This window comes from Cibotium barometz, chromosome 42, assembly GCF_041138505.1.
Source record: "Cibotium barometz isolate CiBa-2024 chromosome 42, ASM4113850v1, whole genome shotgun sequence".
NCBI classification, from domain to species: Eukaryota; Viridiplantae; Streptophyta; class Polypodiopsida; order Cyatheales; family Cibotiaceae; genus Cibotium; species Cibotium barometz.
Genome location: NC_141087.1, coordinates 17,815,242 through 17,841,043, shown reverse-complemented (window position 1 = coordinate 17,841,043; position 25,802 = coordinate 17,815,242). Strand labels below are relative to the sequence as shown.

Here is a 25,802-nt window from a genome sequence, read left to right as displayed (position 1 = left end):
GCAGATGCGGGTGATGAATCCTGCAAAGTCTTCGACGATGCGGGAGCATATCAACAAGTTGCAGGCTCTTCAGCAGGAGGTTCTTCAAGCTGGGAAGGAGATATCTTTAGAGGACATGGCCATCACTTTGCTGTCTCATCTGACCTCTTAGTACTCAGCTTTCTACTCCTCTTTGATCACCAGTGACACGCTCAGCACCATCACATGGGAGGAGCTTGTGTCTATGGTCTTGGACCAAGAAGAGTGTTTTACGAATCCTCCATAGGGTGGAGGTTCTGAGGCCTTGATTGGCCAGCGATCGAAAGGCCGTAACAACAACAACAACAACAATAAGGGCAAAGGGAAGTCTTCATCGGAGAAGTCTTCTGAGAAGAAGCCCGATTCAGAGCGTGATAATTTGAAGGCCGAGCGGACTTGTAACAATTGTGGTGAGAAAGAACCACTATTGGAGGAAATGTTCTAAGTGGAGTATCGAGAAGAATGTTGATTCTTCAGCTTCAACTGCCAAGACTCCAACTCTTGTGCACTTGGAGATTTTGGACACAGATGCTTCATCTTCTTTGAGCAGGGAGGTAGTTGGTTTCAGTGCTAGGGATACTCGGGAGTGGATTCTCGATAGTGGTGCTTCTAGGCACATGACTTCTTTTCGAGAGTTATTACAAGGTCTTAAACGACAGTCAGGTCGCATTTTCATTGGCAACAATTCCACTATACCGATTCATAGTGAGGGCAAGATGGAGATTATTCCCGATGGCAAAGGAGGGAAGCATTCCTCTCGTGTTCTTTACCTCCCAGCACTTGGTTTTCATCTATTGCCAATGCATGAGGTTTGCAAGACTGGCTTTCGGGTGGAGTTTGAAGAGCATTCCGTTGCTCTACGGGACAAAGAAACAGGCCAGGTTGTATGGGAAGGCGGAGTGGAGAATGGTATCTACAAACTCTCAGTACTCTATTCTCTGACAAGCACTCAGATCGGTGACTTGTGGCACTTCTGTTTTGGCCACTTGAATGATGCGCTGCGGCAGGCTTTCCAGGACCAGATGGTGGATGGCTTGTCCGATGTTGGTAGCAGGCAGAGACGACATAGTTCTTGCATTCGTGGTAAGCAGCACAAGGAATCTTTTCCGAAGCAGGCTACTAGGCGGGCTTCGAAACCTTTGGAGTTGGTACACACTGACTTGTGTGGACCTATGACCCCATCTTTGGGAGGTTCTTTGTATTTTATGCTGCTGGTTGATGATTGTAGCTTATTTACATGGGCTGATTTTCTTTCCCAGAAGAACCAAGCTTTTTCTTGGTTCAAGGAGTGGCACGTTATGGTGGAGAAAGAGTTTGGATTGTAGATAAAGACTCTTCGGGCTGACAAAGGAGGAGAGTTCTCTTCTAATGTGTTTGTGCAGTTTCATGCGGAACATGGCATCAAGCGGGACCTGGCCAATATAGATTCGCCTTCGGAGAATGGAGTGGTTGAGCGAAAGAACCGGATTGTGGTGGAGATGGTGAGGTCGATGCTGGAGCATCGTGATCTTCCTCGTCCACTTTGGGGAGAGGCTGTGGCTACGGCTATCCATATCCTCAATCGATCTTCGACAACTTCAGTACCAAAGATGACTCCATTTGAGGTTTATTTGGGCAGGAAACCAGATCTCTCTCATTTCCGTGTGTTTGGGAGTGATGCCTATGTTCACATTCCAAAGAAGCAGAGGGGGAAGCTTGACTCGAAGTCCTAGAAGCTTGTATTTGTGGGATATAACTCTCTTTCCAAAGGATACAGGCTGTATGACCCGGAGTGGAACGAGGTTGTTGTCAGCAGAGATGTTGTCTTTGATGAGCATGTTCCAGCCTTCACTGTTGATGAGCCGCCACTTCTTGGAGAACTAGATGAGTCTGAGGATGATTCCCAGTCTATTGTTCCAGCTAGACAGCCTCAGTCAATTGTAGAGGTTGAGTTCGAGGTTGGAGATGAGTCCGAGCAGCAATAGGAGGCTCTGCGTTCTATTCGTGTACCAAAGTGGTTGTTAGACACCACTTCGGTAGTCAAGTGTTACTGAGCTTCCCTCCGAGTGGACCATAGAGGACGGACCTCGAAGATCGCACATAGTTCGTGACAAAAGTCATTTAGCAGAGCTATTACAAGTAAACTATGCTTTGATATCTCGTATCGTTCGGGACAGAGAGCCCACTTCCGTGAAGGAACCTCTTTCTCAGGAGACTTGGAGGAAAGCCATGTAAGTGGAATTGGATGCCATAGAGAAGAATAAAACTTGGGAGTTGGTTCTGAGGCCGTCAAAACGGTCAGGCATTGGTGTCAAGTGGGTCTTTAAGACCAAGTATATGTCTGATGGGTACGAAAGATCTTGGACTCTTCTATGACACTAGAGGGGGAACAACGGATGGAGTCAGACTCCAAGGTTAGAGTAACTCAGATTGGGGAGGAGATCTAGACACGAGGAGATCTACATTAGGCTATGGATTTACCTTTGGCTCAGGAGCTATTTCATGGAGTTGCAAGAGGCAGCCAACTATTGCCTTGTCATCCTTAGGCAAAGTACCAGGTTGCTTGTGGTGCTGCTTGTTGCGAGGTGGTGTGGCTGCGGAGGTTGCTTGGCGAGATTGGGTTTCCACAGAAGGAACCCACGGTCATCCAGTGCGATAACCAGAGCTGTATAGCTAGTACTTGGAACTCGGTCTTCCATGCCCGGACCAAGCACATAGAGACACAATATCACTTTCTTCGTGAGAAGAGTTTGGCTGGTGACATCTTGCTTGTTTATTGTTCGACAGAGGACAATGCGGCGGACCTCTTCACGAATTCTCTACCTCAGGCTATGCTCTGGCAGCACTCCAGCTCATTGGGGTTGGTTCCACATCTAGGAGCTGAGAGGGGGTGTTAGCAGTCATCTCCTGTTTGTACCATAGTGCTCACAGAGGGCCTTTGTTGTGGGTGTGCCTGCCTAGAGTGTTCTCTCATTTTTCCCCATTTTTCCATGTTTTTTTCCCCTATTTTTATTGTCGTGGGGCAGTAGTGTGCTGGCCGGCTGTTTTCTGATCTGGCCGACTGAGTTGTGTCCTGGCCGACTTGCTATTTATGGCAGTTGTGGACATGCAGGGTTCTGTCGGCTACTTTTAGGCTGGCTGACCAGCACTGAGGGGTGATATAAATATCACCCTTTGCCCCCCACACTTTTTTGTATCAGATCTTGTGTATAGAGCAGAGTTTATACAGCTTTTCTCTCCCTCTCTTTTCTGTGTTTTGTTCTCTACAGCAGTTCTCTTATTTCTGCTGTGCATTCTGACTGTGGCGCGGGGCGGGGCAGGGGTGTGCGCATTCCGGCTTCTGTTGTGACAGCTCTGCACATTTTTTTTTCCAGTTTTGTGGACTAAGTTCCATATGTTTAAGGCTGTGGCCAATTCCATTGTTTAATTGCATTAATGGTCAAGTGTTTTGCGAGACCCCCGGGCCCTTTGGAAGTTACAGGTAACTTCACTTGCAATGTTGTTTTCATGAACTCATCCCAAATTCCAATATCGTAATCCCCTTTATCATTTAGCATGGATTCATGCTTTCTTTCTTCATCAACTTGCTCCAAAGGCATCCCAAAACACATCAACCAATCAACACAAGTATGCCCCTTACATAGGCATATCATAAGCATGGCCATCCAATGCATCCATGTAGATGTGTGAGAGCATAAAAGTCCAATTGCAAATGTCAATGCCAATTAGATTGCCTTCAACTTCATATGAGCGCTTTTCGCATCAAACACTTGCTTCATTTTCCCCAAAGTGTTGTCAATGCATCACAATGATGTTGCAATAAGCTCAAGGCTTGCCTCAATGGAGATATGTGAAGTTTAATAAGCTTGTATTGGAAGGAAATCCATGTGAAAGATGTCACATGCACACCCAGTTGGTGTATGTGTGGCATGGCATTCTTGGCATCCATGAGCATTAAGCAAACATGTCATTAGCATATAGAGCATCCTGGTCATGGGCAACGCAGCATCCACAGCACCACATGTGAAAGCATCATTAGCATCATAAGCACTTTAGCAACTTAGGCATCACAGTCGGCCAGCAGCAAAGAGCAGATGCGCATTGCTGCTCCCAGTCGGCAGCTTGTTCAACAGGCCGACAGCACTATGCACAGCCCGACCAGCAACAGACTCACATATAAAACCAAGGCATATCATTCAGTCCAGGCAGACCTCTCTCTTTTGGGTAGTCTTCAACCGAAGACCCCTGGAGGTGTGGAGTTCAACATTCAGCAGTTCAGCATCCAGAATTCATCCAGTCAGTCATCATCATCATCATCATCATCATCATCATCATAGATCTTTATATATCTCAGTTGTAATCATCTCATTTAGTATAGTTGCATTGCATTTTCATTGAAACTATTCTCGATTTCTTAAGTACTTCTAAGTGCTGTTTAGTTAAGGCTAAGGTGGTTTTACTTCGATCAAACTCCTCGCATGTCACATTGGTATCAGAGCGTTAGAGGTAACCAGCCTTAGTTCATGTCCATCTATTAAGTCATTCAGAAAAGCCATATGGCATGACAGTCGCTTCCGCTTAGTTAAATCCAGTTCTCAAGATCTTGTAGGCCATCCTTAGGGTTTTTCCCTTGGGCATGCATCAGAACCCATTCATTTGCATTCTTGCATAGCATATAGGGTCGCACATGGCTTGCATCAGTATAGTAGTCATCCTAGCAGTCCAGTATAGACAGTCAGTGTAAGCATCTTGCACGTGCAAGGCATACAAGATTTACCCATGAGTTTTTTGGGGAAGAATGACATCCATCATCAAAGAAGAAAATGGAGTCTTGGGCTTCAACTGGCATCAGCAGGGGGTTCTCTTCCACATAAGAATACAGAAGTGGCTCCAACATCGCCTTAAGAGGTACAGAGGTCCATGAACGACGAAGATGGTGTGTGAAAGGATTCCACAAACAGGTCAGTGGTGTTTCAGGTTTTCCAAGAAGATTTGTCAGCATTTGCCATGCAGTTCCCATAGTGGAGAAGACTTTGGCTCAAAGGATTCCACTCCTACAGTCGACCTCAGTCTCGGCAAAAGAAAGACAAAGTGGGGCAGTGGTTTCAGTGGAGGAGGATGAGCATAAGAGTCAAAGTGTGGACAGGTGTATCACCTAGCAACAATTTAGTAGAGGGGAATCTCACATGCACACCCAGTTGGTGTACATGTGGCATGGCATTCTTGGTATCCATGAGCATTAAGCAAACATCTCATCAGCGTATAGAGCATCTTGGTCATGGGCAAAGCAGCATCCACAGCACCAAAACATTTCAAGTAGCATCCACAGCACCAAAGCATTTAAACCAGCACATGTGAAAGCATCATTAGCATCATAAGCACCTTAGCGACCTAGGCATCACAGTCAGCCAGCAGCAAAGAGCACATGCACATTGTTGCTCCTAGTTGGTAGCTTGTTCAACAGGCCAACAACACTTTGCACAACCCGACCAGCAACAGACTCACATATAAAACCAAGGCATATCATTCAGTCCACGCACAACCTCTCTTTTGGGTGGTCTTCAGTCCAAGACCCCTGGAGGTGTGGAGTTGAGCATCCAGTCAAAGTCATCACATCATCATCATCATCATCATAGATCTCAGTTGTAACCATCTCATTTAATATAGTTGCATGGCATTTGCATTTGCATTGAAACTATCCTCTATTTCTTAAGTACCTCTAAGTGCAGTTTAATTAAGGCTAAGGGTGTTTCATTACGATCAAACTCCTCGCATGTCACAAAAGAACTCATTCAAGCATGAAACAAGCCAAGAAACCTTGATTTTCATGAAATGGCTATGATCATTATGCATGTAATCCTTTGTTTAATGGAGCATTATCATTTGAAGATTAAGGTAATTAGAGACCTTATCCCTCATGAAAATCCCCAAACTTGATGTAAGAGAGAATGATACACCGAAATTAGTGAAAATTTGTGAGTAGTTGCATCAATCAATCAAGAGATGGTATGGTAAAAGAGCTTTCTTAGCAAGGCAAGAAACTCCATTAAGCAAGTAACCATTCGTTTTTCCTTCTTATGAGTGCAAGACTTCACTAATCAGCACCAAAAAGCTTTTGTATGCCCCAAAACATGAGAAAAGCAGATATTAACCAAGATTTGATGATAATAGTGGCCAGGGTTTACGAAAATGAACCAGATACAATTGGCGCAAGTGCGAATAGGTCGAGGAGGTAAAAAACGTAGCAATCGCCATAGCAGCTGTTGGTTTCTCCTTGGAGACCTCAGTTAATTGTTAATGCTCTCCATGGCATGGCAAAGTTGCCATTTTATCAGAAGGGCAAGCAAGAAGGCCTTCAACTAAAGGAAAAACGCAGCCTTGCTATAGGCGGCAGAAATCCATGCTACTCCCATTTTCACATTGTGGTATCAAAATGTCTCTACACAGGTCCACGGGCGTCCCATGATGAACCATGACCAAAAATTCTCCAAATTCTACTCAATTGATGACCGGTTTGAAATCAAGGTTTCCATAGCCATCAATGTCATCCAATCTCAACACTTCTATTGATCACAACATCCAAACTTGAAGCATTTTCATGTTAGGATCAAGATTTCATAGAAAATTTCAAGAAATTCATGAACATCAAGAAAATCAAGAATCAATTTTTTGTTGTTGTTGTCAAAAGTGTTTTGAAATGAAAAAGAAGATGATGGATCAATAGCTAGGCTGTGATACCAATGCAAGAAAGGTTAGCACTCAATGGAGTGAAGTGCATACATACTAGCATTCATTACATGGAATGCATACATGAGTAGTCTTACCACCATAAAAGCTTGGGCGTGAGGTCCATGAAGATTGTATATTCCAAAAGTTAGTAAATGAACAAAGTCCATGGGATTATATCTTGGGCCCCTTCCACACTACACTTCTTTATGTCCTTTTTACACTTGTCCATGGCCTTTGGTCCATGCCATTATTGACATGGCATTAATAGCTTTGTTACATCATAATTAACAATTTTTGATTTTTTCAAGGTCTCTGTCGAATTGTGTTGGAATCTATTTTGTTGCAAGCTCTTGTTTCTTTTTACGAGTGTCGAAAGCGGAACGGATACACCAGGCTTCACCATGAACCCTTGATGTTATCCGATAGCCATTGGGTGGCAGGTGGTGTTGTAATAAATAATAGTCCAGTCATAAATAGCCAATAACCTTGGATTTATCAAATCTGAACCCTAGCCACCTGAATCCACTTGCCTTTCCTAATCTTGTTGGATTAGTCTCTAACCCCAAGGGTTAGTGCTAGATACATAACACACTAGGACTTGGTTGTGCATTCATTGGACTAGTGTTTACTGACAACTAATGGAGGACGCCATTTATGACTGTAGAGTTATGCTATGGGTGTGTGCTAAGGTTGTTATGGTAGAGCTTGTTGCACTTTAAGATTGGATGACCTATTGGGATTCAGCTCTTGGATGAGTTGGATTGACAGTACAGTAAGCAATTGGATCTTTGTAGCACAGTCTATAAAAGGAGTCTTACATTGGCCTAGGTAACAAGTAGTAGACTTGAGTAGATGCTTTGGACAGATGTTCAGATCTGAGGATTCGCCTACATAGGTTTGTCTCCTTATGCATTCATGAGGGTGCGAATTGAATAGGAGGGGGGAAGTATGTTACGCCTTGACATGCCTAGGATTAGGGCTAGGGGCGTGTGCTAACCCAAGATTAGTGTTAGGGTTAATCGAGGATTAGGGTTAAGGCTTAGCTAGGGCATGGGGACTTGGAGGGTTCAAACATGGGCGAAGGGCACTGGCATAAAGAGGTCTAAGCTTATAATCAATAGCCTAGAGCTAATAATGGCTAAAAAGCTTATAAATAATATAGGAAAGCTAATAAATAAAGCAAGGGCCAATAATAGCGTGGTTATTACTATGTAAGTGACCTTGGGGTCACTTATTAGACACAAGAGGTCAAGTAGTCATGCAGTGGCTTGGGGTTATGAAGGAAGCGTTTAGGATCTTGTGGCCGCGGAGCTGTAAGGTGGGTGGTTCGGTAGTGGTATGGGACGCTATATTGGGGCCATCGGTACCGAGCAAGGTCATGGCAATCAAACCTCAGGCTCGGGGGTGGTATGAGGCACTGAACCTACAGTTGGGTGGTGAGTCGCTAGACACAATCCATTGTGGCATACAACGATGTTGGATCTATGGTGCATAGCTTGACTTTGCTGAACACATACCATGTAAAACGGCTCGCTGAAGCTCCCGCCCCCTCTCCCTGCTCGCGTTGCTACACTGCGCCCATCGCCTTCCCTGCCTGCTCGCCCCCTCGCTTCCTCCTCGCTTCTTCCTTCCCCGCCTTCCTGCATTGCCCGCCGCCTGCATTGCCCGCCGCCTTCATTGACCCCCGTCGCCTTCCGTTTAGCCCCCCCCGCTTGCATTCGCTGCTGCGCCCCCCCCCCCCCTTCCGCCTGCCTTCGCTGCCGCCCATTGCTCTGCTCGCCGCCTTCCTCTCCCTTACGCCTCCCCCCCCCTTGTCTTCGCGCCCTCCTCCTCTCTGCAGCGACTCACTCCCCCCCCTCCGCCAGCTCGCTTTTTCCTCCCATCCCTCTTGCGCGCAGCCCCCGCCCTCCCTCCCCCCCCTTAAAAAAAAAAAAAAGGTTTTCTCTCCTTCGCTTTTTTTTTATAAAAGGTTCTCTCCTTCGCTTTTTTTTTAAAAAGGTTTTCTCTCCTTCGCCTTAAAAAAAAAAAAGGTTTTCTCTCCTTCGCCTTCTCCCCCCCCCCCTCCCTCCTTTTCTTGCTTCCGCCCCCTGGGGGTTTTGTTTTCATTTTTCACTCCGTCTTCCGCCTCTCTCTGTGCAACTCGGTTCCAGCAGGTTCCCGCCTTCGCCTCGCCTTCGCCGCAGCTTCAGACTCTGATGGAGGCTCCTCCCGCCCCGCCTCAGAGGGACTCATCCGCAGCCCCCTCGCCCGCCCCTGAGGACACCCCCATTAGGCTTTCTCTTTCGCCAGAAGAGGAAGCGAGCCTCACCGCAGAGGTGGAACGCCTCCAGGCTCATTCCACCATCTGTCGTATAGTCGGCACTCGCCCCAGCAGAGGGGAGATCAGGGATCTTCTTCAGGCCCGCCTTCTTGCAGATGTGGGCAAGATCCTGGATGTACAGCTTCTGGGCCGGGGACATTATCAGATCGAGTTCGAGGCCGCCCAGAGCGTTGCCAAGGTCCTTGCCATGAGTCCCCTTGACATCAGGGGTGCTCGGGCTTTCTTCAGACCTTGGCAGCATGGATTTGACCCAGCAGCGGCGGAGCAGGGAGAGCGCCTCTTCCATGTTACAGTTTGTTTCCCTGGTCTCCGCCGGGAGTATCTTCCGCTTCTCTCCAGGCTCGGAGCATTGGTGGGCTCGGTACTAGAGACGGGCCCCTCAGCAGCTTCAGTGGTGGCCAGAGCAGCGGGGCTACCTTCGGTCAGAGTGTTGGTGTCTGACATCTCCTCCCTTCCTATGGTCATTCAGCTACCTAGGATAGGGGGGGGGTGGATAGATCAGAGAGTGGAGTTCTCGGGGCTCCCGAACCAGTGCTTCATTTGCAGGCAGGTCGGACATCTGGCCAAGGCCTGCCCTCGCAGGAGACCTCGACCCTCACCACAGCAGCAGGCCCCTGATGGCCCGCCCGCAGATGCGGCACGGTAGGCTGCCTCCGGGACACCTGCTCAGGCCACAGAGACCTCGGAGTGGCAGCCTGGACAGGGGCGCCGCCGAGGGAGACAGCCACAGCAGCACGCCCAGAGACCGCTGCAGCAGCAGCCACAGTCTCAGCCTCACTGGGTCCCCGTGAGGAACAGCTTTTCTCCCCTCCAGGAGGAGACCCTCGCGGCGACGTCTGAGGACCAGGAGATGCCAGCACCCCCACCTTCACCCCCCCCACCCCCGTCCCTCCCCACCGCCTCGCTTCCTCCATCGCCTCCTCCCGTCTCCGCTCCGGTTTCGGCAGCGGCTCCCTCTCCACCTCCCTCGCCTCCCCCTCCTCCCCCTCCGCCCGCCTCACCTTCCCGGGAGGCCCTGGCAGTTCCCTGGCGCTCCCCTGTAGTCCGGAGAGCGCTGAGCACTGACCTCGCTCGAGCATCACAGAGGAGACCTATGCCGATTAGGGCTTCACGGATTTCATCTATCCGCAGTCGGCTGAGTCGCCTTGGCATTAGACAGCGCTCGGAGGCTTTTGATTATACCTTCACACGGCTTTTTGGAGCAGAGGGCCCCCATGAGCCAGCACCCATCCGAGTTCATGTAGTGATACCTCCGGCCCGCGGGGAAGAGGCACTAGACTCAGCGGTGGCCTTCTCATTCCCTCTATGTGGCCCTTGCGACCGGGAGTGGACTCTAGAGCTCGCTCTCAGCACTTTGAAGACTCAGGCAGTTGAGTTTTCTCATCACATGAGCGATCTGGAGGTGACAGATGTGATAGGCCGACTTTGGGAGTTGGCTCATTTTTTCTTGGATCCCGGGAGTGTGGATACCTCAGGGATTCGGCATTTGGTCGTGCGCATAGTGGGAGACTTAGCACGCGACCCTGGATATGTGTGTATACACGAGGTTGCTCTGTCAGAGCGGGAGGCAGTCGCCATGGGCCACAGCCACTGGCGCCTGATCCGGGATTCTTGCAGTACACCGGGTGGGCAGATTCGCAGCCGTTCGGATGGGGACTACTCTCCATCCAAGCCGCTTGCGAAGGCCCGCCGTACGGCTGAGACAGCATCCACCTCAGCAGGACATCCATGAGGATCATCTCATGGAATGTACAGGGCCTTGGCGGAGCACACTTTATACGATACCGTGGTTGCTTGAGGCAGGAGCTTCAGAGATGCCTGGTTGGTGGCAGCATTGATATTTTGATGTTGCAGGAGCATCACTTGGGTGGGAGCAGAATCCGGAGATATGGTTCGGTGATGCCTGGTAGATGGGACACTTTTTGGTCTGCAGGGTTTGGTCCTTTGGGTGGACAGGGAGGAGTATGCATGGTCATTGCAGATGTATGGCGGCAGGCCATTGTGGATCGAGGGATCATTGTGCCTGGTAGAGCACAGTATGTCATTCTGAGGATGCATGATGAGCTATTGGGTGTGCTCAACATCTATGCGCCCAATCATGCTAATGCCAGAGCAGAGTTCTGGACTCAGGTTACAGATGCATTGCCAGAGGCCGCACATTGGTGTGTTGGAGGAGACTTCAACATGCTTGAGGACCCGGCAGATAGGGTGGGAGGCAGTCATGTTACAGTGCACGGCACGGAGCTTGCAGCTTGGGACCGGTTTTGCATGTCACTGAGGATCACCGATGCATGGCAGCATGGGGCTTTCTCCCGGTCTCAGGACAGTCTTAGTTTCTCTCGGTCGGATCGCCGGCAGGAGGGACTAATCTATCACGGATTGACCGCTTTTATGTGGGCGACTGGTTAGGGGAGCGAGGCGGCTCCGTCGGCATTCTCGCTGGCACCTCATTTTCAGATCATGCGCCATTATATTGACATTGGAGGAGGGACACGGGAGCCCAGCTTGCAGTTGAGGATCCCAGAGAGGGTACTTACAGATCCCAGTCTCGCTGAGGACATTGAGAGGATCTGGCATGATAGTCAGTGCTCTGACCAGGATGCAGCGGGCCAGTGTGCCCAGGGACTCATTGATCTTAGCTCTTTTCTACACGCTGCAGCTTTGACACGACTGGGAGAGATTCCGCGAGCGGGAGCAACGGCTGAGACGCAGCCTTGCTTCGCTACAGCGCCTTCAGGAGCAGCAGCCTGCATGTGAGTGGGTGGCGTCCAGCTGAGCCAGGCACGCCAGGAGGTTAGAGAGGTAGAGGAGCAGAGACATGAGTTTTACTATCGTCGTCAGGCCTCTCAGTGGACGCAGCTTGGTGATAGAGTGACTGGAGAGTTTTTTGAGATCACTGGATCCCGTCATGCGCGAGCAGGAGTCCGCCAGCTTGGTAGACCGGATGGATCGGTAGCTACTGAGCTCGGGGAGATCAGAGCCATTGCCACTGCATTTTATAGTGACCTGCTTTCAGCGGAGCCAGCCACTGAGGATCGAGATGTTTGCAGACAGACTGTGTGGGCCCATGTGCAGAGGAGGGTCACAGACCATATGCGTACAGTTCTAGGTGCGCCTCTGTCAGAGATTGAGCTTGCCGAGGCCTTGAGGGTCCTGCCGCGACATAGTTGCCCAGGGGAGGACGGACTGACGCCGGCCTTTTTTATGCGCTATTGGGACCTTTTGGGCCAGGCCTCCGCAGGGGCTTTCAGCATGTTTTGGACACTGGGGTGATGCCGCAGAGCTTTTCAGAGGCTTGATCTATCTTATCCCCAAGGGGGAGGGAGTATCAGATGACATTCGGCATTGGAGGCCTATTACGATCCTCAATACTGTCTACAAGGTCTTGGCAAAGGCCTTGAGTTTGAGGATCCAGCCCTTTTTTGGGGAGTTGATTCATGCTACTCAGACGGGATTTGTCAAGGAGCGCAGTATCCTTGACAACATCTTTACTTTCTGGGAGGCGACGGCCCGAGCTAGATTTCTTGGCGAGGACTTGGTCGTGATTGCTTCTCGATTTTGAGAAGGCATACGATAGAGTTGATTGGGGTTTCTTAGAGGGCACTATGCTTCGCCTGGCTTTGAGCCAGGATGGATCAGAGGGGTGGCAGCTTTGTATTCCCACAGCTCGTAGCCAGGTGCTGATTGCAGGAGGACGGGGGCCGAGTTTTGAGCTGACCAGATCAGTCCGTCAGGGGTGTCCTCTCGCCCCTTTCCTTTTTCTCTTCTTTGCGGAGGCTATGAGTATGTATTTGACGGCAGAAGAGGTTGGTTTGAGAGGACTGCAGCTCCCAGTCCGGGGGGAGGACTTGCTTGATGCTGAGTTTGCAGACGACACGGGTTTATTTTTTGCATGGCCATGAGGCCAATCTTATTCGGGCTGAGCAGTCGCTCCAGGTTTTTAGTGCAGCTTCGGAGCATTGATCAATTGGCGCAAGACAGTGGCCTTTGGATCAGTAGTGCTCCCACTCCGGCATGGAGCCCGGACCCCGGTTTTAGATGGATTCCTCCAGGCACAGCAGTGCGGTATTTGGGATGCCAGATTGGCCTAGATTTGTCACCTGAGCAGTAGATTGTCCCGCTTCTTCTGAGCATTCGGAAGAAGCTATTGTATTGGAGTACAGCTCGACTATCCTTGGCTGGGAGGGTGGTGGTGGCAAATCAGGTGCTGTTAGCGACCATGTGGTACATTACGTCTTGCTGGATTTTCTCGAGCTCTTGCATCAGCCAGGTACAGAGGCTGATCAGGAACTTTCTGTGGTCTGGGCGGACGGTCAGCCAGCTCGGGCAAAGGTTGCATGGGCAGTTATTACACTTCCGCTGGATCAGGGCGGTTTGGGCATTATAGATCCAGTCGATCAGAGTAGAGCCTTATTGGGAAAGCTTATTGTTCGGGGGTTGCTTCCAGGCGCTGAGCCTTGGAAAGAGCTCCTCTTGCAGCGGCTGCAGGCTCGGGCACCCCCAGCAGGGGGTACTTGGGCACCAGAGATTCGCTGGATCTTCATAGAGATGAGGAGGACAGGCCTCAGTAGAGGATGGGAGGACAGATTTGCTTTGAGTATCCTGAGAGCTTGGGAGCTGCTGAGACCGGGGCTCTCTCAGCGACCTCCTCCTTGTGTTGAGGAGCGGGCCAGACAGCCGCTCATCTGGAGCCCAGCGGTTCGCACGGAGCAGGGTCATATGCTGGGTTCTCGGCCTCGTCTAGCCTGGGGACCTTTAGCGGCAGGCCCAGCTCGTAGTTTTGGAGACTGGCAGGCTTTCTGCAGTCTACCAGAGGAGATCCAGGTGGAGAGGCTGAGTCACTTCAGAGGGGCTTCCGGCGGCCTGCGTCCGATGCGGCCACCCTATGGAGACACAGAGACATTGCCTTTGGGACTGCCCTCAGGCACAGCAGATTTGGTTGCGGATGCTGCGTATTCTGGCCCCCCTCTCTCCAGAGGGTATGTTTACGTGGGGTGCCGCTGCTTGGTTGACTTCGTCAGGGCCTGCTATGGGCTATGAGATGGGAGCAGGGCAGTCAGGCCATCAGATTTATTAGGGGCCAGCCTCGCCTGGTTCCGGCACCGGATTTCTCGTCCGCCAGCTGGACACAGGAGAGGGATTTACGATGGGAGCTCCTCAGCAGCCTCACCATCTGGTTCACCTGGAGGGCCCGGTGCTTTTCGGCCTTTGAGGGGAGATTGGAGCCACCAGCAGAGAACTGTACGGGGGATTTGGCAGGAGCTGATTCACACCCTGCGAGGACAGTACGACCGCATCCGGGGAGACTCGGATGAGGCGATCTTACGGCGCCAGGCCTTTCACACCACTTGGCGCTGTGGCCCTTTCTACACCTTACACACGGGATCCCCCCGTTGGCACTACAGGCCACCTGTTTGGCTCTTCCCCCCCCCCCCCCCCCCCCCCCCCATATTGTATGATTTAGCCGCTCAGTTCTTTGTACTGATGTTTGTATTTTGCAGCACCTAGGGAGAGTCTCCCGGGCTGCCATGCTGTATTCGCTGCTCTCTCTCTCTTAGGAGCAGGAGAGATCTTTTGTAGCCCTACGGGCGTTTTTATATAACTAATGAAAGGATCTTTTCTCGGAAAGAAAAAAAAAAGGGAAAAAAAAAAGCTTGACTTTGCTGACATTCTGAATGGTTCTGCCTAGGTTCTGCCTAAGTGACTTTTCTCTTTGGAGAGGGGCCCTTGGTTTGATGATTCAGGAGCATTGTCTGACCTGAAGCAGACATGCTTGGAAATGTATGTTTAAATGGTGCTACAGCTACTAGCCTTTAGACCTAGGCACACGGGACAGTTAGGGAGGCATGTGAACGTAAACACCAGCAGTGGCATGGTCAAATCGTGCTACAGTTACTAGTCTCTAAACCTAGGCACACGAGACAGGGAGGCTCTGTACATAGGAGTCTTGGCGGTGGAGTTTTATGAATTTAATCATTTACTGTGTATGTGTTAACCTTTGCAGGCAACATATTTGAATAGGGGCTGTGGTGATGAGTTCGTTTTATTTTCTTGCAGGCTGAGAGCCATTCTGAACCTTGAACATGCAAATGGGTGTATCATGGTAAGAAACATGGCAACAGGAAATATGTTTCATGGGAAGTTATAATGGACTTGGGTTTATGCAGCTGGACATTGCTTTAGACAACTTTGAGGATGAAAAGACTTGCTCCAGTTCATGTACAGCTTGACATGCAGGTGTATGTGTTGCTCTTTTTTGAGTCTATTGTCGTGCTATGGATCTCAGCAAATGGTTTTATATATAGTTCTCAAGGGGATGCCAATGATTCATAAATTGTACATCTAAGCACTAATTTCAGCCCTCAATGCATATGCAGATTTGTTCTCAGCATTTGAGATGCTGTTTGTGCGCACGTGTGCATGTGGCGCTTGTGGTTTTGAGCTATTATTGTGTTGCTTTTTATTTCACATAGTGACATAAAAGTGTGGTATGTCATATGAACACGCTGAATACTAGATTTGAAGACATTAAGCTGTAGAAACACAAAAATTCCTAAGGAATTTCTATTGAAAGATAATGCTTATTTGATATAAATTTTGCAGACAAAGTCATGAATCATTCTTTGTACCTTAACATATTTTGCTTATGAAGATTTGTCACTAGACTCGAGCATGGTGGGCATCTAACTTTTACGCTGTCGCCAATTGTGAAGGATACATGTGACCATGAAAACCCCTCTTAAAAGATTGAGAGGGTATCCTACAAGAGCAGTCAGTGTTGAACGGCTTGGACATCTCCTATTTTGAAAACAATCCCAATCCCTTCGAAAATTAAAGGTCTACATTGAATGATTATTAAAGAGATCTTGGCCAAGCTAGGCATATAGGCTCAACAACTCTTGGACATGATAACAAGAGGAATTTTAGCATCCGTTGTGGATTTTTTTTTTTGGCATTATGACTAACGTGTCCCATAACATCCTTGTAGAAAAGTGAACAATATGAAGTCTTAAGAATTAACCAATAGTATGCGAGTGAGTTTGAGATCCTATATTCATATCACCTTATTTTACATAAATAAGAGAAACAAAGAAATGTTTTGTTTTCTCCTCCTATGAACATGCCAAAATTTAGATATCATAAATCTGTTTTCATATTTGATGAATGGTCTCATTTAGTTCGACATTGTAGTATTAAGCAGTAAAAGCTTGAGTTAATTAAGGTGGCAAGTAGGCAAGCTGCATCCCCTTATTCAGCTACAATTAAGGCTTGAGTTAATTAAGGTAGTGAGTAGGCAACTGCATCCCCTCATTCAGCCAGCTGGGCCTAAAGAATTTCATCAAAGCTAAACTCATGGGGATATAAATCATGCCTGCAGAACTTTGGATAGTGTGCACCTACCAGACTCCATAGTAATCAACTTAGCATTGAATTAAATGCTACAAATCAAGAAAAATACTGGTGTTATAGATCACACAATGGCCAACCTCGAGTGCATTCAAGTGCTAAATTAGTAAGTGTTCAAAATTAGAGGCTTTACCCTCACCATTTTTGGTAATCCAATCTGTATGTTGCTGAAGGCAGTACAATCCTTTGTATGAGGTGCTATATCTTGCTCAAGTTTGTATGGTCCCTTTTATGAGGAGAAATTCATGTTTAAGCAAGCTTTTCTCCCTTTTATGGTCCCCTTTTTTTGAGGAGAAATTCATGTTTAAGCAAGCTTTTCTCCCTACTATGAGGAGCAATTTGTGTTTAAATAGGCACTTTAATATATGGGTTTGGACTTTACATAGGATCATTATGAATAGGATGGTAGTGATGTCTTTTGGATCGGTTTGGCTAGTTGTAAGATAGGTAGTATGCATTGTTGGATTTGTTGTTCACTCTTCGGACATAGAGGATGTGATTCAAGTGATTTGGGGCTTGTTTAGGGTCATTTGATCTCATATGGAGTTGGAAGCATTTGGGGCAATATGAAAGAGTACTAGTGTTGAAGCTAATCATATAAGTTGACCTTGATTTTTGGAGGTCAGCCAACATATTAGCCATCCAAGGCTTTATTTAAAGGTAGCCTATTCCACATTCATCCATGAAGCCATCCAACAAACTCACCATGCTTGAGGAATTTCTAGTGTTAAAGTGAGGTACACCATTTTTTATGAGTAAATACAAAAACATGAGATTTGTTCTCTTCTATTTACACCACTACCATTTTTTGTGATCAACTCAAAAGAAAAAAAAGAGAGCTTTGTTCTATTCTATTGTGTGCATTGTCCTTAAACATACATTTGATCCACAGTGTGTGAGCATGAACATTATGTTTTCTTACAAAGAAGCTTAATATTCTTGAAAAAGTTTGTTAAATAAGCTTTAGTTTGAGGTGTACTCTTGTGGAATATGATGATGGTTGTAGCTTGTGCTAAAGGAGTACTTTGCTATGTAAAGTAGATGTAACTCAAGAGAATCCTTGTTACATTTGCTCAAGTAGTTGAAAAGATTGTGGTTATTATGTGTTAAGACGTCAAGCTTAACATGAGCTAACACTATTGATATGTTTGGGTGAGCATTTTCGTCACTTACATCACTGGCGTGTTTGGTAGGATGTTAACATGATAGATCTTTGCCAGTGTTTTATAGCTGGACTACACCAGTTACTAGTCCACCATTGAGTTATGGCATACTTATCTTGCCAGCTCACTTACTTAGCGTGTACTTAGTATGTTCACATTATAGATCGCATGTACATAGTACTTTAGTACTTATGTTGTATTTTTCTTATTTTTTTGGTATAACCCTTTTGTTGAGAAGAAGAAGAAGAAGAAGAAGAATTTTCAGCCTCTTATCTTGTGTGTTCTCTTCTAGGGTTTGTGTGAGTGTGTGTGCTTACAAGAGCTCAAGCTCTCTTCCTCCCTGTATCTTTTCATGGTATCAGATCTTGGTTCATGCTAAGAAGCTGAGCAGCAAGTAAGAGAAGCACAGGAAATGGTCGGAGGGTAAGAGCTTCATCTACTCAACAAGTAAGAAAAGCATAGGAAGTGGTATGAGAGTAAGAGCTTCACCTACTCAGCAAGTAAGAGAAGCACATGAAGCGGTATGAGGATAAGAGCTTCACCTACTCTTTCCTCTTTGTGTTGGCTACTACTACACCCTTGTCGGGAGTTCTTCTCGAGAGGCATTGGCAAAAACGAACTTCGATTGAGGAGCGAAGACCTGTAGGGCAACTATAAAGTCTTTTGGACAAAGTTTTCGAGCCGAAAACGCGTTTCCGATGTGTCTTGATCTCCGTTTTTCAGTTCGCAAGCGTTCACGTGTACTGCGGGTAAGTTTCGATTCTTAGCAGATTTTATTTTTGGAAGTGCAGGAAGGGCAATTGGTTGTGCAGACACTGTGTGTACTATAAAGAGGTCTTATAGTTGCCATTGGGTGTATGTATGCAAATTGAGGTCACAAGTTGTGACAGTTTGGATGCAGTATAGTGCCATTGTAGAGAATACAATAGTTTGTGCAAGAGAAACAAGAGTGCTGTTTTTGGTGAGTTCGTGTTGTTGCAGACAAGATATTGAATGATGGAATTAACCAGATTGTTGTAGAGAAGCTTGCCCAAGAACAACTTCCATGCTTGGAGGTTTAGATTAACAAATTTTATGATAGAAAAAGGCTACTGGGACTACATTGAAGGTGAACACAAAGAGGCGCCAGAGATACCTGAGATGCTGCTGGCAGATGTAAAAGAATACAAGGAATGGAATCAAGGAGCAAGAAAAGTCATGTATTGGCTTTTTATTAGTATACAAGACACTATGATTGGGCATATACAGGATGCCAAGTCACCCAAGGAGGCATGGGACACCTTGGTGAAGTTGTATGAAACTAACACCAATGCACGAAAGATTCAGTTGAAGAATGACCTTTATATTGTGGAGAAGAAAAACATGTCTGTGAATGATTATACCTTTGAAGATCAAGGGCATTATGGAATCGCTTGCATCGATTGGTGTTTTTGTTGTTGATGAGATGATAAGGTGGAAGTATGTCTATATGGTCTCGGGCCACAATACAAGGCATTCAAGACGTTTATTCAGACTTGGGAGAACATTCCAAACTTTACAGATTTGGTGTCAATGCTGATCATTGAAGAAAAGAGTTTGGGTGCAGACCAATCTTCATAAAAGAAAGGTAATTTGGAGTAACATGTCTTCTACACAAGTGCAGGTAGAGGATGAGGCAGAGGCCGAGGTCGTGGCCAAGGTGGTGGCCGAACAAGTAATCAAAATTATGGTAAATAACAATAGTCCCATGAATCACAACAACAACACATAGGTGGAAGAGGCCACTTTAGAGACAGGGGGATTTAAAGAGGTCATGGAAATTGGCAAAGGTAGTAAAATGATACATGATACTGTTTTTATTATGGCAAATCTGGGCATGTGCAGGCAGATTGATATAAGAAGCAAAATGACATGAGAAGTGAAAAAGTGCAGAAAAATAATTATGCGTCCTCTAGTCGAAGTAATGAGGACAATGAAAGGTTGTTTGTCATATGACATGTGCTTAATGCTGTGTCAAAAAATGATGTATCCGCATGCAATGATGATGTATGGTATGTGGATTTACATACTTCAAACCACATGACCAGTCGTCGTGAGTGGTTCAAGGATATGAAAAATCCTAAAAAGTTAGATTTTATTGAAACAAGGGATGATACTACTTATCCAATTGCCCATGTTGAAAATGTGCCATTGTCTATGTAGAATGGTAAGGTGAAGTATCTTGTAGATGTATTCACATTTCAAATATTATAAAGAATCTGGTTTCTGTTGGCCAAATGATTGAGTAGGGTTTGGAGGTGCGTTAAGCAGAGATGATGTGTTTGTTGAAACGAGTAGCTGGTATGCTGCTGGAAAAGATGCTGTTGGGGTTGATGTAACTAGAAATGTGATTGCACAGAATTCAAGTCAGCAATCACAGTCATTGAGTGGACTTGGAGAGTCCTCTTGTGTTGGGTCTATTGATAGACCATGGAGTGGCAGGCTGCGTCACAATACCCGTCCTGAAAATGAAATTGGTACATCAAGAAAAGACAAAGAGAAGGTTGGTGAGCCTTTTGGTATGCTCAACATTTCTGCAGGGGGCATTCTTATGTTGATGGAGAGTCTAGTGGCTCAGAGTAGAGCCTTGATGATGAGCTTGGGAGTCCAGCTATTAGAACACTTGGTGTAAGAAAGGCAAGAGAAGTTGCAAAAATGCTAGGTAGTGATCATGGACAACGTAAGTTAGGTAGATTCAGAAAACTTGATGATAGGTTGATTTTGTACATAATACTTTAGTACTTATGTTGTATTTCTCTTATTTTTTTGGTAGAATCCTTTTGTTGAGAAGAAGAAGAACAATTTTCAGCCTCTCATCTTGTGTGTTCTCTTCTAGGGTTTGTGTGAGTGTGTATGTGATTGCAAGAGCTTAAGCTCTCTTTCTCCCTACATCTTTTCATTATGGAGCCATAGAAAAGAGATATAAATACATGCAAAGTCGGTAGAAAGAGACCCTATTGTTGGTAACATGTAGTATGTTAAATATGGATTCCCTCACAAGAAGGCATGTTAAGTATGTGATTTTGGATGAATACCAAGATTCTTGTTTTTGTACACCTTGCATTTTTTGAGCTCGCTATTGGATTACCAAAAAAGTGTCCCCATTTGTCTAAAAGTGATAAAACTGTCCCCTTCTCACACATGGAGCTATAGACCAACACCTCTATAGAGAATTTCTTTTGAAATAGGAAACTCGAAGGAATTTTCTAGTTCTAAAGCTAACATTTTCTTCATATGTCTAGTGAACTACATTCTCTATATAGCTCTTTCGTCTCAGTCTAGGAAATTTGGCTTTGGTCTAGAAAGTATTTCAATTCTTATATGGACAATTCTTTTCGATCTAGGAAATTTCTAGAACCAATATACTTCCTATATAGATAATTACTCTTAATCTAGCAAGTATTTTAATTCCTATATGGAGATTTCTTTCTCAATCGAGGAAATGTTGTTGCAATCTAGGAAATTCCAAGAAGTAATATAAGTCCTATATAAATAATTTTTCTCAAGCTAGCAAGATGTAGTTATGTATAGTTAAATTCTCCTATGTAGAGATCCTATGTAGATCATTGATATGTAGACATAAAATAATAATATTTGTGAAGAGACAAATGTTGAGATCCTATGTAGATCATTGATATGTAGCCATAAAATCATAATATTTTTGAAGGCAAATGTCATAAAAATCATACTATTCTCTATAAAAAGAATACATTTTTTCTCTAAATTTGTTGAAGTGTTAAAAATCATAAATATACAAATGGAGCCTTTGAGAATGCAAATGGAGCCCTCCTCTCAACTTCCCCCAATATGCCATTCTCTCAACTAAGATTTCCAACATGGAGTTGTAAGAAGAGTGTGAGGATGGTATTTTATTTTCATCTACTATTGGTAGGGCAAAACCTTGGTTTTTTGGTGATTTGCATGAAATTGGAGCCCATGTTTAGATTTCATTGCTTTGATCTAGGGATTAGCTTAGCAGTTGTGATTAGGAGTGGAATCCACTCTAAAAACATGAGCATTGGGCTCCGTTAGGTTGAAATTATCAATTTTTATTTATGCATTTCATATTTTTTTTCTCATAATTTGTCCATGCATTGTTGGATTGGTGGAGTAGAAGCATGCGGAACCATCTAAAAAAAATAAAAAGTACTTAATTAGTTATACAATTAATTAGGATTTAGAATATTAATCACATGCCATAAAGTCCACAAGAACCATAAAAACCATAAAAAACTAGGCCAAATTAGCTCTCATGTAGGAGACATGAGCCCATAATCGTGTGCAAAAAGATGTGATTTGGACATGTGAGCATATAGATGTGAGCTTGGAGACGTGATCCGGGAGCTTGGAGATGTGAGTCATTAGCTTAAACACATGAACTTGCAGATTTAATCCTAGAGACATGAGTCTGGGAATAGGTATACCTAATAGAGTAAGGAATGATTATTACAGTCGTAAAGACCTATATGGACACACCTACACATTTCCTTGAAAGATTTTCTTATCATACAATTTGACCCAGAAATTGCACACACCAACCCTATCATAGGCCTAATATACTCCTTGTCTAGCATTAAGTTGATATGATGATGCCTCTTCTTTGCATTGGGGGTGTTCTCTTGAGGTGAACAGAGAGAGAGAGAGAGCTATGGAGGAAAAGATGGTAGAGAAAGAGGGAGATTAAGAGGAAGCAAGAAAGCTACATTTTTTTAAGAAAATGAGAGAGAGAGAAAGCTATGAATAAAGAGAGAGAGAGAGAGAGAGAGAGAGAGAGAGAGAGAGAGAGAGAGAGAGAGAGAGAGAGAGAGAGAGAGAGAGAGAGAGAGAGAGAGAGCTATGCCGGTCTACAATAAGGTTGAGTTTTAGAGAGAGAAATATATGAAGAAAAAGGAGAGAGAGATAGAGAGAGAAAGAGCTATGGCGGTATGCATCATGGTTGAGTTCTAGAGAGAGAAAGCTATTGTTAGCCCCTTCCGGAGACCTCTATGTCATCACAATGCTGACCACCTTACCATCTTCAAACAATTTTGGCCGAAATCGCTGCTGCAAACATCAGAATTCATTGGAATGTAACTATAGTGTATTATTTTGCGTGAGTGATCAACCGCTTGTCTATTAAAGGCGTACCACAAGAGCTTAGGTGGAGAGTACTATTTGTGGATTAGGTGTTTACATAGCTAGAAACACCAGCTTCTACGAGGAGAGTGACACACTCCAATTGTGCATTTGTGTGCTAGGCCATGATAAAATGGTTTCTTGGTTGACTTGTTTGTGCTCCCAAGTGTGGTTGGCAGCCCCATGACAGTGGCTTGTTCCCTATGTTCTTTCTATAGTGTCAGGGCTTCCCATAAGTGGCACCGCTGCCGAGCAATAGCCCCATGGGGGTTATAAAAATGTGAGGTTTTAATTTTGATGTTTTAGTCCCAATATGGGAAAATTGCGAGCTTTTTCAATAATGTGTCTTCACTTCACATACAATCATCCACCAAAGGAGGTGACAACACTACTAAATTTTCGAAGTACAAAATTACCTTGTGTACATGCCATCACATTAATAGATAACCATCAATATTAAATAAACTGGGATTTAGCCCTCAAAATTGCACATATGCTGGGATGCATAGCTAAAATACCCCAAAACTTGACCGGGAAAATAAGAACAATGCAAAACTCTAATCAAGAAATTGAAATTTCAACTAGGAAATTTCAAATTAGTATTCCAAATTTTGCCTGGATGAAGCCTCTATTGTTTTACATAACCTCCACTCCTCACACATGCCTAGATGATCTGCTCTTTTTTCATTTAGGACAAGTTTCTTTGTATGCTTCTACAAACTCTGTTCCCATTGAAAAAGACATGATCTATCTCGTCCAACAAGTACATTATTGGACCCCCCATTGTACCTTGTCTGAATTGCAATCCAATTGACTCTGCTTCATCTGCTGCCACCATGAAGCCAGAAAAGTCAAGAATTGGATGCCCACATTGAACCATGATAGCATTGTGTATTAGTTACATTCAAACATATTCTTAAATTTTTCATAAGTTTAGAGAGCACACAAATTGTACCTTGTGTCGTATACAAAACAAGACATTGTTTCCCACCCATCAATTCTATTTGTATGATTGAAATGCACTCGTGAATTATACAGGTCCCCTTGTTCTATTCAACGCATGTGGTTCACAAGGTCTATCCCTGATCCTGGGCCTTTTGTGGACATTTTGAAAAGAAAGCATTTATCATGAGGGCCACCTTGACCAGGAAACCGATTGCATGGAAAAATGGGAACATACTCTTTTTTTAAAATTGGAGAATGTAATGAGATCCATCTCCTATAATAAATGCCTCTTTATGTTTCTCACAGGCCACAATGCTCTTGAACCTACCATCAAGAGAAAAACAATACATATGACATCCATTATAATTTTATGCCACACTAGTTTTTTCTAATTAAGTTTAGAGAAAAAGGAACTTGCCTTTGATTTTTCACCAACGGCATTATCTCTTCCAAGAAATTACTAAGATTGGTGTCTCCCATAGCACCATTGTTATCCAAAACAAGCGAGTCCAAAACTATTTGACGGGCCACAATCATTTGAATTTGTTGTGGACCACTCCCACTATCCACCCTCAAAATCATTCGAACAAGTTTCCTTATCCTTTCAATAGAGCTGCTCTTGATGTCCCACTTTGGACCCCATGTTTGTGCTCGCCCATGTGCACCATCAAGCGTGTAATGCCTTCATCTTCAGGTAGCACATAGTAGTAGATCATACAATTGCATGTTGTAATATAAGAAACAACTTTCTTAAAATAATGACATGTTATTCTTGTCCTCTCCTCTTATGTCGGAAATCCTTTGCTTACTTGCTTGTTCAAATATCCTTTGCTTACTTGCTTGTTCAAATATCCATGAAAGTAGGAATCATTGAACTTCTTATTGTTCAAGTAGTATTGACATGTCGTCCTATGACACTCCAGTGAACCCAGGCAATAGCTTAGTCGAGCAGTACAATTTATAGACATGTTTGTTCTTTGTGGCCTTGTCCATATATGACCATCAAATCTCTACTCCATGCCATCCATTGTTTTTACATTGGTTGTACATAGGCGGGAGAAATGGATCTTGGGGAAAATCTATGCCTCAGTAAAATAGCTCTTGTTGTTGTTTATGGTGGTGGAGGCGGTGTTGTTCATCCAACTACATGCCATGCTATATAGGACCACCTCCTTAGGACATCTAATTTCATGCCATGCTCCATAGCTTGTGAAGCACTTGTCCTCCTCTAGTAGGCAAGAGGCATTATGCTGGTTTAAAGAAGGATGTTATTGCGCAGGTTGTGGGAGGAGGAGCTTCTTTATATGACATAATTGTATTTGCCCATTAGGATTGGTTTTATGTTAACATAAGTATACGCGTTAAACCTGTCCAACACGCCAAGCCTGCGCCAAGCCTGCGCCCATGACATTGTATTCTCTCTCTCTCTCTCTCTCTCAAAAAAAAAAAAAAAAGTAAGGTGGGGTGTTTTTGTTAAGGAGGGGGATCTTCTTTCTTCTTTCATCATGTGGGAATGCAATTCTCTCTCAAGTCCTAACACAACCATCCCAAAATATGTGGAAATTAAAATCTCAGCCCTCTTGCTATGGGATGACATGTGGAAAACCTCCATCTAGACGAAACTGAAATCATTTACTTCTTAAGAAATTTGACTAAAAATTTTCAAAGTTGCAATTACTATAAAAATATTTCCTACATTTTCCCCTCCCAGCGTACATTTCTTGGCACGAACATGACATTAGCAGTTCACACATGTTTTTCATTTTAAAATCTTATTTCAAGGTCTCAAGATCACAGTATAACAACCATTATATGAGTGAACTACTTGGCAATAAACAGTTTCTAGACCGTATTGAAATTTGAAGCCTTCATATGACATCAAAATTTTAAATCCCTTCAAACCTTCTAGAGAAGGCCTCTTAAAAAATAGGGTTACAAAAGAAGGATCTCTAAATTTTAGACAAACATATATGCATGGTTAATTGGGGCTATATCCTAACCTTCAAATTGAAGGTTAGGGCATGTCTTCAAATTTTAGCCCTACTTCTAGATCATGACTAGAATTACGTTTTAATATTTCACATAGAATCTAGCTTAATCGAAGTCAT

At 44.9% G+C, this 25,802-nt stretch overlaps 1 protein-coding gene across 4 annotated transcripts in view; it reads left to right on the top strand.

Annotated features, from left to right (window-relative positions):
* Nucleotides 1-15,548, top strand: part of LOC147614233 (uncharacterized) — a 30,589-nt gene extending 15,041 nt beyond the window's left edge. For 2 of the 4 annotated variants that reach the window (XR_015263094.1, XM_086780780.1), the window contains exons 4-5: nt 15,104-15,149; nt 15,272-15,548. Coding sequence is in view for 2 of the 4 variants with exons in the window: in XM_086780780.1 (XP_086636906.1) it covers nt 15,104-15,108 (5 nt within the window). In the remaining 2 variants the exon portion in view is untranslated. Of the gene's footprint in view, nt 1-15,103 lie in introns of all 4 variants that reach the window. The other 2 variants (XM_086780779.1, XM_086780778.1) reach the window with 1 other exon arrangement.
* The last annotated feature ends 10,254 nt before the right edge of the window (nt 15,549-25,802 follow it).